The sequence below is a fragment of the Haemaphysalis longicornis genome, unplaced genomic scaffold (genome assembly GCF_048455015.1).
Source record: "Haemaphysalis longicornis isolate Haplotype H1 unplaced genomic scaffold, Haemaphysalis longicornis Haplotype H1 scaffold_8, whole genome shotgun sequence".
Classification (NCBI taxonomy): Eukaryota; Metazoa; Arthropoda; class Arachnida; order Ixodida; family Ixodidae; genus Haemaphysalis; species Haemaphysalis longicornis.
The window spans coordinates 193591347-193606630 of NW_027526445.1; the positions used below are offsets into that span (position 1 = coordinate 193591347).

At 47.5% G+C, this 15284-nt stretch overlaps 1 protein-coding gene across 3 annotated transcripts in view; it reads left to right on the forward strand.

Annotated features, from left to right (window-relative positions):
* LOC144149905 (N-acetylated-alpha-linked acidic dipeptidase 2-like) overlaps window positions 1–14751 on the forward strand; it is a 114781-nt gene extending 100030 nt beyond the window's left edge. For 2 of the 3 annotated variants that reach the window (XM_077681630.1, XM_077681629.1), the window contains one exon: window positions 12823–14751. In XM_077681630.1, the coding sequence (XP_077537756.1) occupies window positions 12823–13132 (310 nt within the window). In that variant the 3' untranslated portion in view covers window positions 13133–14751. The remainder of the gene's footprint in view (window positions 1–12822) is intronic. The other variant, XM_077681631.1, reaches the window with a different exon arrangement.
* The last annotated feature ends 533 nt before the right edge of the window (window positions 14752–15284 follow it).

Sequence of the window (15284 nt, forward strand, 5' to 3'; positions counted from 1 at the left end):
AGTCCCGGAACAAATGGTGCCGGAAAACATGTCCCAACTTCAAAGTAGGAAAAAAATGTCCCACCACTACTTCACCTAGCATGAGCGCCTGTATAAGGGAAGCAGGGAGGGGGTCAGTTTATTTGTCTTTAGATGTTTGTATTTGTGCACAATGTATTTGCATCGGTCCGTACATAATATATTTGCTAAGGCTGAAATTATACGAAATAAATGCTGCATGCGAATTTGTCGTCGTACGAGTATGTTCTCCCGTGCTTCCATTGCTTGTATCCTTTCGTTTATTAACGCTTGAGAACCGAGTATCACGATTCAGGCTGTGCAGTGAGCGCTTTTACAGGCACAATATTATTAATTTTTAGGTTACATGATGTATCGAAAATGGAAGTGGGCCGGCACCACTGAATATCAGACAACATAAAGCTGTACTAGCGATCACGCTCGCCGATTTCTCGCTATTTAAAAAAAACGAACTTTACCCGATGAATGGTTTATTGCGTTACCTAAGCTGCGATACTGTGCTCTTCATCTGAAATGCTTCGATATCTGCAGTTAGAATCAAGCGAAGCGGCACTAAGGTTTTGGACATTGATACTTTTGCAGCTTGCAGCTTCGATACTTTTGATTTTCCCCGAAAATATGACATATAGCTATTATCTATGACGCCTATTATCTTGCTGCAAGGCTTAGAAGACTGCTGGCAAACATGCTTTGTTCAATTTGCCGGCGTGTTGCGGGAGCCTAACAATTGCTGACGGCAGCAGGTGAGCTCATAAAAACAGGTCACCCACCATAAACAACAAACTCTGTTGCTGGGAACCGCATTTGTGCAGAAACATATGCAGTTCATTCGCTAAAATACATAAACATGTTCGTGTGCATCTTTCTGACGGCTTTACTTTCCCAGAAATTGCGAGAATCAAAGACTGTCACTTGTCATGGTACAATGAAAAGCCAACGATTGATGCAACGATTGATGCAAGAACGGGTGGACCACGAAACAACCCGAACGCGTTTTGCCTGTTTCCAAGTCCCGCTCTCAAAATAAACTGGCTCGTGTTCAAAATCCCTCCACTCAATGCGCATGTTAGCAACTGCCCCCTCTCGTTTCCCCTCGACCTCCTCCCTCTCCTCAGCGAAAACGAGGGTTGGGTCGGCTTTTGTTGCCCCCAAGACGAACAAAGGGGCAGTGGCTGCTGTGGAACGCAGAGCGTACAATGCGCACGCGGAGACGTACAATGAGTTGCTCCCCTGCTATTCGCCGCGAGATCGACATGTAGGTGGCGACAGCGTCGCGATGGTAGTGTGGATGCTCCGCTGAGAGGCCCGTAAGAATGCGCACTGTGGGCGCGCTTTGTGCGTTTTTTCCGCCTTATGTGCGCACGAAAGGCGCAAACAAGAGTGGTATGCTGTAGTTCGGTTCCTCAATGTTCAATGTATAGCATAGAAGAGGCAGTAAGTATTCATTACTACGCCAAAAAAGCGACGACCCATCGGGAATCTCAGAATGGCCGTAATAGTGACAATGAACTTGTACGCCGTGGCTCGTAGCAAGCTCGATCTTTCCAGACTATAGCTTTGAGCCTTCAATGAAAGCATAAGCAGAAACAAATCATGAAGCCTCGATCTCTGAAATCCAGTTTATAACGGCAATATTTCAATCGTTTTCACTGGTAGCATGACGCATTCTTGCATTTGTGGGATGCCCTGAAATGGTAACACCACCTACTCGCCCCGGCATTCTTTCTAAGAGCTTACGATATTTTTTGTGTGTTCGAAAGGCAACATAAAATTACTGAATTTTGATCAGCGCAGAGATATAAATGTAACCGCTCTAACGGGTTTTTTTAATGAAATTTTAGCGACTCTGAAGGGAGCTTTGATGAATAACGGTGTCGGATCACTTATTTACGGCTTTCGTGGCAAGTGAACTCGCGAATTGAATTGTCAACGCACGCAGTACAAGCAACATCTCATGTTTAGCTAGGTTTTCGCAAAGTGACAAGCGATTTACAGTGTTCAAACCAAGCTTCTGGGACCTCACAGTGAGCACAAATTTTCTGTTACGGCTGCTCTGTTGACCATTTGCGTTCCTATTAAAATCTAACAGGTGCCTGCAACAGCGAGGTGTGTTTGCATTCTCGCGTATAAGGTCGCTTACGAACCCTAAAGATGGAAATTGAAGTTGCGCTGTTGCAGATGTAGTAAAACGTTTCCTTTTTATTTCTCGTTGCGAATCAGCGGGGCGGGTTCCCGGTAATTACTGTGTTTTGTTAACTGAACATCGCCTTTGTTTTGGCATTTAATTCTTGAGGATTGATTGATTGAATAAACTTTATTCAAGACAGCAAGCGCGATGTTAGGGCGCCCGCCCGGTGAGAGGCGTCCTCCGTCCAGGATGCCTTGGAGGTGACCTGCTCGCGTTGCCCTCTCTACCAGCATGCGCTGGGTAGAGGGGTCGGAGCTGGCCAGCAACTTCACCCACTGCTGTGTGGTGATATCGGGGAGTGGCGGTTGGGTAGGGGTGTTGGGGCATTCTACGGTAATGTGGTAGAGAGTTCCCATGTTTGGACAAAAGTGACACGTGGCTGTGCATTTCGTTGCATTTCGTTTTTTTTTTTTTTTTCAAGAGGGAGGGGGGTCTGCCAACTTTGCAAGAGCAGCGAGAAGAGAACGCATGTAACGCGAAAAGGCAAACGTTGGTTATCAGTATTACTTACAACCGAAAGTACGCTAGGCATCGTGTTCTGTAGCGGTGAAAAAGCATTACTTCAAAACACGTATTTTCAAAACTAATTAACCCCCTTCGGTCCGAGATTGTCCAGGAATTGTGGCTCGCCTTTTTCAAAATTGTATTGAAAGCAAGCATTGTGGAAAAAAAAAGAAAAAAACAGCGAGCCATGGCACACACCCCTCACACATGTGGGCAACAACGTGCATTATATTACGCGATTTTTCCTCTTTCTTTCAACTTAGGTCCACCTTAAGAGGTTAATACGTGACATATTAGGCATTTGGTTATGCTGAGTGAGACACATTTCTGGACAAGGTGATTCATGTCGGGATATGAAAATGTTATATATGAAAATGACACACAAAATGCCACATGACAGACGCAAACTCACAACTGCTTAATTTTACCGAGAAATCCCCCCTAAATACTCCTGCGCATCCATAGAAACGTGTTTTAAATAATACGTAAAATTAGCAACTCAGTATCAACAACGACTGTCCAAAAATGGTATTTATTTTAGAAAAGGTACGGGAAGAACACGATCACACAGGCGCTTGCGGGTGTAAAATACGTCCCCGGTAATGTATGGGCGATAGCGCACGGGTCGTGGGCAGTGTAAATGCTTTTGTTTGTTTCTTCTTTCTATAAGGAAACAGCGTAATTTTAGAAGGGTATGGAAAATGCACGGGTATGCACAGGTCTTGTCTCTTCTTACCCGTTTCGCGTACTAAATTTTATCCTTTAAATAATCACCACGCCACCTTCGAAAAGCACCCTTCGACATTCCCGAAACGGCAGACGGCTGCACTCAACAATAAGAAAAGCGCAATGTGTGGAAGCAATGTTAATAACACGTTTCACACTCAAGCGGTGACCACGGAGAAGATGTTTCGTGGAATTAAACCAGCGCATTAACCCGCAACGGCCGCTGATTATTGCGTTTCTAGAGGAAATGCGCAAGCAGAGGTAACTATGTCATTGCTTACTGTCAAACGAGTACACATATTGGTTGTTTTGTCGTGTGCAGCACGCGCCTTGCGCCGCGCGCAACGTGAACAAGCAGACGACCCGAGAGCGCCATCCACACTAGGAGCGGTTCGTCCCGCCGCCGCCAGGGGCCGACTGTGTTCGCGCTCGGGGCGAATACCATTTTCCATAAGCAGCCGGGAAAGGAGGAAAATACTCTCAAACCAGTTCTCTCGGCGGCCGACCAGCGTTGCCTGAGCGCGCTGGGCTGCTAACATCGCTCGGCGTGGTGTGCTCCACTGCGTAGTTCAGGAGTATTTCGCACCGCGTGCTTAGTTTTAGCGGAACTTTCAACTGTTTTTGCCAATGCTGCGATGCCGTTCAAGGCGCAAACGTCGCCTGGTCAGCACTGCGCGGTGGTGGGTTATTGAACAACCAGAGAAAGCGAGAAACAGTCGCTGACAGCACGCATATGCACGACACTGCCTGGAGAAAATGCAGTGCGGTTGCGGCGTGTTTTTGCGGCATCGCTTCCCAACGCACACAGAGTTGAGATATCGGTGGATTCCGTTGATAAATCGCAACGACTTTGTACCAACGACCAACTCCAGGGTTTGTTGGGTGCACTTGGACGGCAAGCAGACGGATCAAAATCCATTTATCACACGCAAAGCTGCGACAGGGAACGGAACCCCCTGAAATGTTAGAAGCAACTTTATCCTTTACAATACAGCATTGATTGGTTGGTTGATTGATTGATTGATTCATTGATTCATTCATTCATTCATTATGGTGTTTAACGCCCCGACGCTTCATGGGTGATGAGGCGCGCAGTAGTGGAGGGCTGCGGGTTAATTTTGGCCACTTGGGGATCTTTCACGAGCGCCGATACAATACAACACTACAATAACTTCTGGTTCCTTGTAGTCAATTTAAAATACCATATATTGTTTGGTCATTACAGCCGATTGGCATTAAACCATCCCCTTTTCACCTAATCTAACCTTTAAAATCACGGCGTTTTGTTTACTTTTTTTCAGGCCAACGCATTACACTGCCAAACGATTTGAAAGGATAACTTTCTCCATCGCACACTGCTGGTCGATAGCAGGATAAGCAGGCAGCCAAATGTGGAAACGCAGCTCGAGGTACGCGTGAACGCTGCATTTGGAAAATAGCTCAACCTGTTCACAACGCGGTCAAAGGAAAAGCTTTTAATCCTTTTGCGTTGCCACGGAATCTAAAGTATTACAATTACAAAACAGTTACTGCTGGTCGCGTAAAGCATTTGTGGTGAAAGCAGCGGTTTCACAAAGGTGGGCTCCGAGCGACAGGCCACATGCGCTGCGCAGAGTTAGGTCAATCATGATCACGATCATGATCAACCAATATTAACTCGCCCGAACGTCAACCCTTTTGCTCAACCTTCGAATAGTAATTTGACTGGTTGTGCGGTCGCGTTATTTTTCCGCCCGGGTAATTTCGTTTCGTCAGTAACCGTCATAAGTCTAGTTAAGAAAGATTATATTGCATTGCAATGCCAACAGCGTAGCAATCGCCTCGTCGAAAGTCCATCGCGAGCACGGATCACCGTGACCCACATATGCTATGCGCGCTCCGCATTCGACGTCCGCGCTTCCGTAAACATGACTAATCGGTGAACATAACAAGCACGGTGGCATTGAAAACACGTATTTACTCCCCGATATCGATTTATATGTCAGTCGGTGCCATACCGGTACGTTTTCATTGCGGAACTGCGGAGCACCACCGGCACCACCACCACACTGCTACTGCTGCTGGTCTCAACAGCCGCGGTCGGAATTTCCCGCTCTGGCAGCAAATCAGGACCTAAAATCCGTCCGCAGATGATGAAAACAAAACAGAACACACACACACAAGCACTGCAACCGCTAACTTAACGCCAAACCACTACGGTTCACTCGGTAATGCACGGATTCCGAGCAGACGCACGCAAAGAACAGCGCACTTAACAGCCCAGCGCGGAGGTTTCGGCGGTCGCTTCATAGACGGCGCTAAAATAAAAAGCTCGTATCAAAAAATTGCAAAATATTTCTGCGGCGCAAAGCAGACATACCAAGACTACCCTGCGGTTGTTATTACCGATTTTGCTCTGATCGCATTCCGGGCGAACAGTATTTCCTTTGGGTTCGTAGCGCAGGCGTTGACTTTAGACTCGGTCACCGGTTTTAGCGCGTGCTAACGCGGTCCACTTTGGGAGAGATGTGAAAGCCTGCGGACGAAATGATCCGGGCCTACCAGTCTTGGAGAACTGTCAGCGGCAAATTCGGAAATAAATTCTTATTATTATTATTATTATTATTATTAATGTTATTATTCCGAAGATTTCGAACTTTCAGAACAGATGCTTTAAGTAAACGATGCTCGTCCATCTGCAGAATACAATGTGCATATAATGAATATTCCGATCGTCTTGATATATTCCAGAGCTCTTTGTCTTTGTTCTCTAATGAATTGAAAACTGTTGTAGCTTAAGTGCCTTTATGTCATTTATGTGCCGTATTTCTGTTCCGTATTTATTTTATGCAAATCATCATCTTGCTTGTTTGTTTTTCACTTTTCCTGATTTTGTGTTGCTTGAATTTCTGTCGGTTTAGGTGTCAGTGCTTGTAACGCTGAACTTCGTTTTTCCATTTTGAAACTTCCTAACATTTTGTTACAAAACCTTTGTTTTATGTGTATAATCTATCTCCGTCATGTGCATTGAGTATTTGCTTGTGTATTTTCAATTTTTCACGTGCCTTCAACGTTTTGCTGGCCGGGTGTCATGGCTTCTAACACTAGGCTTCCTTTTTTTTTTTTGCTGTTTTGCTTTCTGGGATCTCTGTAACTATTTTTATCTTATTGTTTCTTTCATATATATGGTTTTCTGTGTTGTGTTGTCTTGATTTTAGTTTGTTTTTATGAATGCTTGTATATGGTGTACCAGTACCAAGACCCTAGGGTTGTTCCTGGGCACCAAAAATAAAGATTGATTGATTGATTGATTGATTGATTGATTGATTGATTGATTGATTGATTGATTGATTGATTGATTGATTGATTGATTGATTGATTGATTATTATCATAAAAATTGTAGGGCGACCTAAAAAGGAACAAAAGTTTTACCAAATGTCGTCCCTGGCTTTTGCTTCTTTCATTTCAGATATCCCACATGCTGTAATAATTAAAGCCGTAGTATTTTTCCCGAGAAAGAGTACCGAAACATGAAGAGAACCTCAGAGAGAGCAGTTTGCGCCCACTAAAGTGTTTTTATCCATGTTAAAATCAAAATATTTGCCCATTTAGGCGTTCCATAAAATTGTGCCGTTCTGTCGCTGTGCTGTTTTGACGCTGTGCTGTTTTGTCAACGTGCTGTTCCGTCGCGTGCGCTTTTGACACCGTGCTGTTTTGTCGCGTGCTGTTTTGTCGGGTGCCCTTTTGACGCCGTGCTGTTATGTCGGTGCTCTTCTGTCGCGTGCCCTTTCGTCGTGTGCTGTTTTGATAGCGCCCCTTTGCCTGTTATCTACCGCCGCAAGGAGTGGAAAGGGTCCCAAGCCTCAAGCAGTGGCCTTGGGAGAAATGGTTGAGTTTCGGTGAACAGGCTCCCACTGTCCACTGGGCAGGGACTTTACTGGCCTGATTTAGGGTAAAGGCAGCCCCCACTTTTTTCTATGCCATGCGCCAGCTATAAACCCCTCTAAAAAATCTTAAAAGGGGCCGCACCAAAGCCTTGTTTCCTCCTTCCCAAAGCTAGATAACTACTCCATATTTTTGATAACGGAAGCCGTAGACAAGACAAACCGCACTGCTTCCCGCTCGGTCTTTTTTTCTAATCTCCAAATTCTGTGAAGGTATTATTGGCGAGTTCTACAAAGTCAAAAAACTGATAAGCGGCAAAGGCCTTGTTGAAGTAAGTAACTGGCAACAACCCACAAACTAAAACTTGCCTTGCAGATCTGGCCGTCAGGGCCACTCCACCACAGCCTCAACAGCTCCCAGGGTGAGATCTGTGAGCCAAATCTGATGAATGAGACAGAGACCGACTTGCTGCAAGGCATTCAAGATTGTGGTGCGACGACATTCAGGAATATCACTATTCGTCAAGACGACAAGGATGTCCAAGAAGCCCAGGCAGCAAGGACTACACACAGCCACCTGGAAGAGAGAGTTTATTGCGCACTAAATTCGCGCAAGAGAAGAGAATGTGAGATAGCCGTGAACGCCAGAAAAGGCGAGGGGGAAGGCACCTGCCTGAACGACGCCTAGTCGAGCAGGCACGCTCAGAGTGTTGAAACGGAACGAAAACTGCCACTGAAAAAAAAAATGATATTTTTGGCCGCAACAGAAACAAAAATGAACTTTTACTCATTATTTTGTTCAGGAGTGAAACCAGAAAAAATCATTTCGGTTTTGGTTTGAGGGAAAGCTAAGGTATCTCAGGATTCATTTCCATGCCACGAAGTGGGGCATTGGTTTCGGTTCACTGGCATAAAATCGTTCTTCACCTCGCTGGAACCCTCTCTCCTTCGGCAGGCTTGCTGCCTGATATTCTTTCCGTCTGTATCCATGGCGAGGACTGAGTTCTTTGCGCGATTACTGTGCGCAGCAGGTTGTGATGGAGACATCGTGGCTTTACTTAGTTCTTAACTATATGTTCACCCTACGGCACTGTTGTATGGGGTGTTACCAAGTGGAGATCAGTGGGTGTTACACATGAATAAACAGAAATATTCTCAAACACGTACGTCATAATAATAATGAAAAAATACAATGTTTTGCATGATCACATCAGTGTACACAATTAGCAGCAAAAACGGCCGAGAACAGCGGCACACTCAGTGGAAACACCTACAAGCCATGTTGGGCTTGTACGCAAGTGCTGGCGGAATGCAGCGGAAAAGAATTTTGTTCCAATTTATTTCCTTTATCGATGCTTAATGGTCTGGCGAAGCCGAAACAGCACTTTAAATACTTCAGCTCACGATAATTAATTACATTGAACGGCCCGAAAATCGTTCGTTTCAAATTCCCGCACTTTCATCCCGAAAGGCGCATATGACAGAATCCCGGCAATGCCTCACCGACTTCACCGCTTTTTGTGGACGTCAAAACAGTGCGGAGGCCGGTGGGGGCGTTGTTTCGACGGTGCCGTCACCGGAGCTGAACCATGCTGAACGGTTGAGCTGCCTGAAGGTAGCCTACTATTGCGGCAGAAATTCGATGACCGGTTGCAATAAAAATCCTGATGGTGACTTCTGTTGCGATTCCGGGCTATATTATAGCTTCCTTTCCAGTGTGTGGAACCTTATTTTTGCCAACAGTGCCTTTCTGGGCAGCGGTTATGCCTGTAGCTCTGGCTATGTGCACCCGTTTGTGAATGCGCCAGCGCCCGCTTGCCGCTCACGGGGCTGTGCGCGTGAAGTGATGTCACGAGTTTCTTACGAGCGCTGTCCGCGTCACTTTTTTTGGCTGCCACGGGAAGATGTCACTCTGATGTCCATTTGCTGAGTGCCGCTTCGCGTGCTGTTTCGTCGGCGCGATAAATGATATCCAATTAAAGTATGTTCTTCGCGTCTCAGGCCGCTCAGATTTCAGCCAGTGTATTTGAGTAAAGGAAGCGAACTGTGCAATAAGATTAACGCCGAAAGTTGGTGTCAGTACTCCTTTAAAGGGTGGAAAGAACACTGTCAGGCAGGGCATTATATTCACAAACTGTTTTTTGGCAATCCCTTTGTATGGACGTATGTGTGGGTGGCTGAAGGTGCTGATGTTGATCCGTTGCCACTTTCTCTCGTCCAGTGTATTGTAAGATTAAACATGAAGAAAAGGTGCGTCGGAGTTTTAGAGTGTACCCTGGGACAGAGTGTTTTAAACTTGCAAAGATAATATCACAACTGTAAAGGTTAGTAACAAAGTGCACAGTAGGCTTTTGAAGTCCCTCAAATTTATTTATGAGAGTTTCAATGTAGGTGGCATACTCAAGAATTGAGCGTATACGTGAGGTGTTTTTCTGGAGCCCTGGAGTGTTTGCACCTAGCAGTTGTACGCTTCATCCCGAAACAGCGCTCAAATATTTTTCACCTTCGACAGCGTCCCAGCCAAACCTGGGTGTCAGGTTGGGGAGAGCCAGCAGATTGTTTCTGGGGGCATCGAAAAGTCATTTGCTAGCAGTATATGCGACAAAGAGGGATTACCTAGGTGTCCTTGGATTTTTTGTGCACAGGTGAGATATTTAGTGGGCATTTTTACAAAAAACACTAAGCATCACTTCATGCTGTTTTAACATGATCTCATTGATCGCAATGTCTGTGAACATATTTTCATAAGTCTCAGTACTCCACTCCTTTCGCCCAAACATGAATTGTTGTAGATCATCATTTTTCTTGCTCCGAAGCTGAACTGAAAGGGAACTAATTTTTGGAACGAAACAGAAACCGGAAGGGAGAAAATGTTGTTCCAGCACCCCAGGCGTGCTTGCTGGATATGTGAAACGTCTTGCTCGCAAGTGCAGGGAGGTATATGGCTGCTGGAGCCACTGTATGTGCGTGTACGCACCACCCGCAAACATTGTCATCTCGTCCTTCCAGCGTGGCACACTTTGCGAAACCAGCAGTGCAGGCTTTGCCCCGTAGGCGCACACATCCCCCTCCCACCAGTCAGTGGCCTGGCCTCACAGTGCACTCTGGGCAGGGGCGCTGTCGTCCCCTGCACCCCTCTCCATCCCTGTTCCCCACCGGTGGAGGGCTGTGCTAGCTGACTGGCCAGAGCGCTTCCTTCTCCCGTCCCTGGTGGAGGTGCCCTGTCCCGCCCTCTCGGCCGAGTGGGGTCCTGCAGGCAGCTGGCACACTGCTCGTCCTGCGATTGGGAACAAGGGGCACTTCCCTGCACATTGTGACCACGTAATGAGGATTCCCGCAAAGAGCTGCCCAGTGTGAAATGTGAAGGCGACAACCGCCTGTTGAGGAAGCCAGCACTCCTGGCATGTTGCAGAGGAGGGCAAGGGTGTGTGGTTGGCTTTGAAGTCGCTGATGCCTGATCCAGCAGGGTTGGTTGAAGCTGTGGCGGGGGCAGGGGGAAGGAGAGGACAGCGTGGCTGCAGAGTGCCTGGAGCTGGCTTCTGGTGTGAGGGAGCGGGGCATGGAAGCGAGGAAGGAGAGCACGCTGCCTGGACAGAGGCTGAAGTGCCGGAAAAGGGATTCCTCGGCCTGGTTCTTGGCAAGGGCACGGTTCACACAATGCTGCTGCTGTGCAGGTGTACAGTTGCCAGCAATGACGCAGACAGAGTACGAACCCTCGAGGCCCGACACCATGTTACAGAATGCTTCCCAGATTTCTCTTGTCACTCTGTCACGGGACTTTATAAGCAGCACGTTCGCGGTCTTATGGAAATCTGGCGCGCATTTGCACTTAGCGCAGTGCCCTGCCAGATGGCCCGATACAGCTGTCTGCTGACATAGCGCACAGTGCTCTTTGAGCCGCTCTTTATTAAAGGGGCCATCCCGATTGTCCTATGCATGACCTTTTGCACGTATGCGGGCCCTTGTACACTATGCCAACAGAGCACTTGACAAGCTAGCGCATGTGCGCTACTCCACACCCGTTTCGTTTGTCCCTTTATTCTGTGCTCGTCCTGTAGACTTGAGCGCTCTACATTTCCTAACACCTCCATACCAACTATCCCAGCACCAGGCTTTACTGGAGCAGGTGGAATGTTGCAAGGGTGACTTCACACCGCGGCGGCCGTTGTCTCGGTAGTGTGGGATTTCTCGTGATACCAGTGCAATGGGTTTAAAGCTCTTCGCAGTAGTTTGCCATGAGCGATCAGACTAGCATTTGTTCAAGATGTTTCGGTTCATGTGTAACTCAGGTTCTTTTTTCGATGGCCGAACTGTTATTTTTACGCGCTCTCACACGTTGGCATGTGCCACGAAATGGTGAAGAGCAGAAGAAGACCTGTTCGGCGCCAAATGACACTTGAAGTCAGTCTAACAACCAATTAATTGGCTTCGGCCAATCACTTATCCAACTCGTCACATAAGTATGAGCCATTGTTGGGTGTCCTGGGCGACGGTTCTGTTTTTTTAACAGCAGGTGAAACTCTGAACCTATCTAGTTGCAACCTACGTTATTTGCTGCTGCCTGTTGCACTTGAGGCAATGTATGCGTGATGTATGATGTATGCCCCCCAAACTTTAGAACGGCATAAAACTTGTGCATAAAGCCCAGGAATTTTGTGCTTACCCAAAAGAGAGTTCAGGCTGAGTAGTCATGATCTTCTCAAGCCTGGGTTTGATGCCCTCCACCGACAAGCATGTGTTAATTTTTCAAATACGCACTAGAGGTGTTCACGCTTCCACACACAAAAAGCGGAAGGCGGGCTATGAACTGCTAAGGGTGTTTCACAGCTTAAATGGACCAATTTTTGTGGAGCGCACACTCTCTATCCCAAATGAACACGTTGGACTGAGGTGGCTTCCCTAACAGGGCCCTAGAACGTTGGAAAGTGGGGTTGTCAGGTCTACCAGCCTTACGTGCGCTTCCAAAACTATTGCTGGCAACCGTAACAGTGAGTGTTGATGATTATAGTAAAGAGGCGGCTCGCACGGCATATATAGCTCACTCCTGGCGCTCGTGGCAGTGGCTCGTGTTCTGCCCCAGGGATCGGGTGATCGGCTGCTTGGCTCTTTTCTTCGTCGCTTTCCGCGACAGTGAGCTGCACAGCAACAAACCTTTAGCCACATGCGGGTGAAAAGAGGTGCTTGAAAACTTGTGCCAAGCTGAAACAATAATAAAATGCAGTCCTTTATGTTCCCTTTTGTGTTGTTTGAATCCTGCATTCATGTTTGGACACTGCATGCAGCCACCTGTCAGACTTTGTAATTGGAACTGTTCCACCAGTTCGTTTGGAAATTGCTTGTGGTTACCGGCCACACTGTATCAGACGCTGGCTGTCATACGAGATGGAGGACATGCACCGACAAAAATGCGTTGTCTGTCCCTTTGCCCCTATGGTGGTCACCCGACCAGACAAGGACAGGGGCGGAGCACGCTGTAGTCGCAACTGACCCCCCGCCCCTCTTCCTCTGCACGTGCTGTCCAGCGAGGCCGAGCAGCGGCAGGTGAACGACCGGGCGTTGCTGGTGGAGCGGGCACTGCTGCAGCAGGCGTCCCTGAGTGGCCGGCCTACCTTCCGCCACCTGGTGTTCTCGCCGCAAGTGAGCAACGCCTACGCCGGCAAGGGCTTCCCTGTCGTGCACGATCTCGTCTACCGCATCGGACGCCTCAAGCCGGGACCCGAGCGGGAGCGCCTGTGGCGGCAGGTGCGGGCGTTCGTCAACCAGGCCTGCATTGCCATCCGGGCCGCCCACACCCTGCTCAGCCCAGACCTGGCCCTGCCCTTGGCCGCCTAGTTGTTTCCTCGCGCGTGCTCCCATGAAAATTGCCATATCTGGGCTGGTAGAGCGGCTCCCATGCTATTCGGTAGTGGGCAGAGGGGGTCCCGGATGAACGAAATATTATTTGTTGCGAGCGCAATAAACGTGCTACTGCATTGAGTCGTAGAACAAAACAGCTTTATGACCCACCGTGGTGGCTCAGTGGCAAAGGCATTGTGCTGCTGAGCTCAAGGACATGCGTTCGATCCCAGCCACAGTGGCTGTGTTTCTGGAGGAGGTGTGTGTTGCGATTTCGGTACGGATTAAACATCCCCGGGTGGTCAAACTTGATCTGGAGCGCTCCACTGTGACGCACCTCATAGCCCTGCAGGTGTGGCTTGGGAGCATTAAACCCCGCTACATATCCCAATCAAAGCAGCCGTGGGGCATTGGAGTGTACGGCTCGGAGCAGTTCCTTACAGGTCACCCTTTCGAGAGAATGGTTCCCACGGGTGACCAGGATGCAGTGCAAGGGAGTGGGGGCCATGCTTCTTTAGGCATGCAACACAGTTTGTGCAATGCGCTACTGGGGTTGTGTACTCTATTCGCCGCGAGCTCGACCTGTAGGTGGCGACAACGTCGCGCTGCTAGTGTGGATGCTCCGCTGAGCGGCCCGTAAGAATGCACACTGTGGGCGCGCTTCGTGCCTTTTTCTCGCCGTATGCCCGCACGAAAGGTGCAAACAGGAGTGGTATGCTGTAGTTCAGTTCCTCAACGTTCAATGTATAGCATGGAAGCGCCAGTCAGAATTACTACGCCGAAAAAAGCGACGACTCATCGGGAATCTCAGAATGGCCGTAATTGTGACAATAAACTTGTACGCTGTGGCTCGTAGCAAGCTCCATCTTTCCAGACTATGGCTTTGAGCCTTCAATAAAAGCACAAATAGAAACAAATCAGGAAGCCTCGATCTCTGAAATTCAGTTTACAACGGCAATCTCAATCGCTTTCACTGGTAGCATGACGCATTCTTGCATTTGTGGGATGCCCTGAAATGGCAACACTACTTAACTGCCCCGAAATTCTTTCTAAGAGCTTACGATATTTTTTGTGTGTTCAAAAGGCAACATAAGGTTACTGAATTTTTATCAGTGCAGATATATAAATGTAACCGCTCTAACGGGTCTTTTAAATGAAATTTTAGCGACTCTGAAGGAAGGTTTGATAAATGACGGTTTCGGATCACTTATTTACGGCTTTCGTCGCAAGTGAACTTGCGAACTGAATTGTCAACGCACGCAGTACAATCAATATCTCATGTTTAGCTAGGTTTTCGCAAAGTGACGAGCAGGTTTACAGTGTGCAAACCAAGCTTCTGGGAACTCACAGTGAGCACAAATTTTCTGTTACGGCTGCTCTGTTGACCATTTGCGTTCCTTTTAAAATCTAACAGGTGCCTGCAACAGCAAGATGTGTTTGCATTCTTGCGTATAACGTCGCTTACGAACCCTAAAGATGGCAATAAATGAAGTTGCGCTGTTGCAGATGTAGTTAAACATTTCCTTTTTATTTCTCGTTGCGAATCAGCGCAACGGGTTCCCGGTAACTACTTTGTTTTGTAAACTGAATATCGCCTTTGTCTTGGCATTTACTTCTTGAGGATTGGTTAAAAAATAAAATTCTGTGCATTTCGTTTTTTTTTTTTCGGGAAAAGGGGGGGGGGGGGGGCTGCCAACGTTGCAAGAGCAGCGAGAAGAGAATGCGTGTAACGCGAAAAGCCAAACTATGGTTACCACTATTACTTACAATCGAAACTATACTAGGCGTCGTGTTCTGTAGCGGTGAAAAAGCAGTATTTTAACACGTATTTTCAAAACTGATTAACCCCCCTTTGGTCCGAGATTGTCCAGGAATTGTGGCTCGCCTTTTTCAAAATTGTATTGAAAGCAAACATTGTGGGGAAAAAAAACAGTGAGTCATGGCACACACCCCTCACACATGTGGGCAACAACGTGCATTATATTCCGCGTTTTCTCCTCTTTCTTAAAACTTAGGCCCACCTTAAGAGGTTAAGACGTGACCATATTAGGCATTTGGTTATGCTGAGTGAGACACGTTTCTGGACAAGGTGATTCATGTGACACACGGAATGCCACATGACAGACGCAAACTCACAACTGCTTAATTT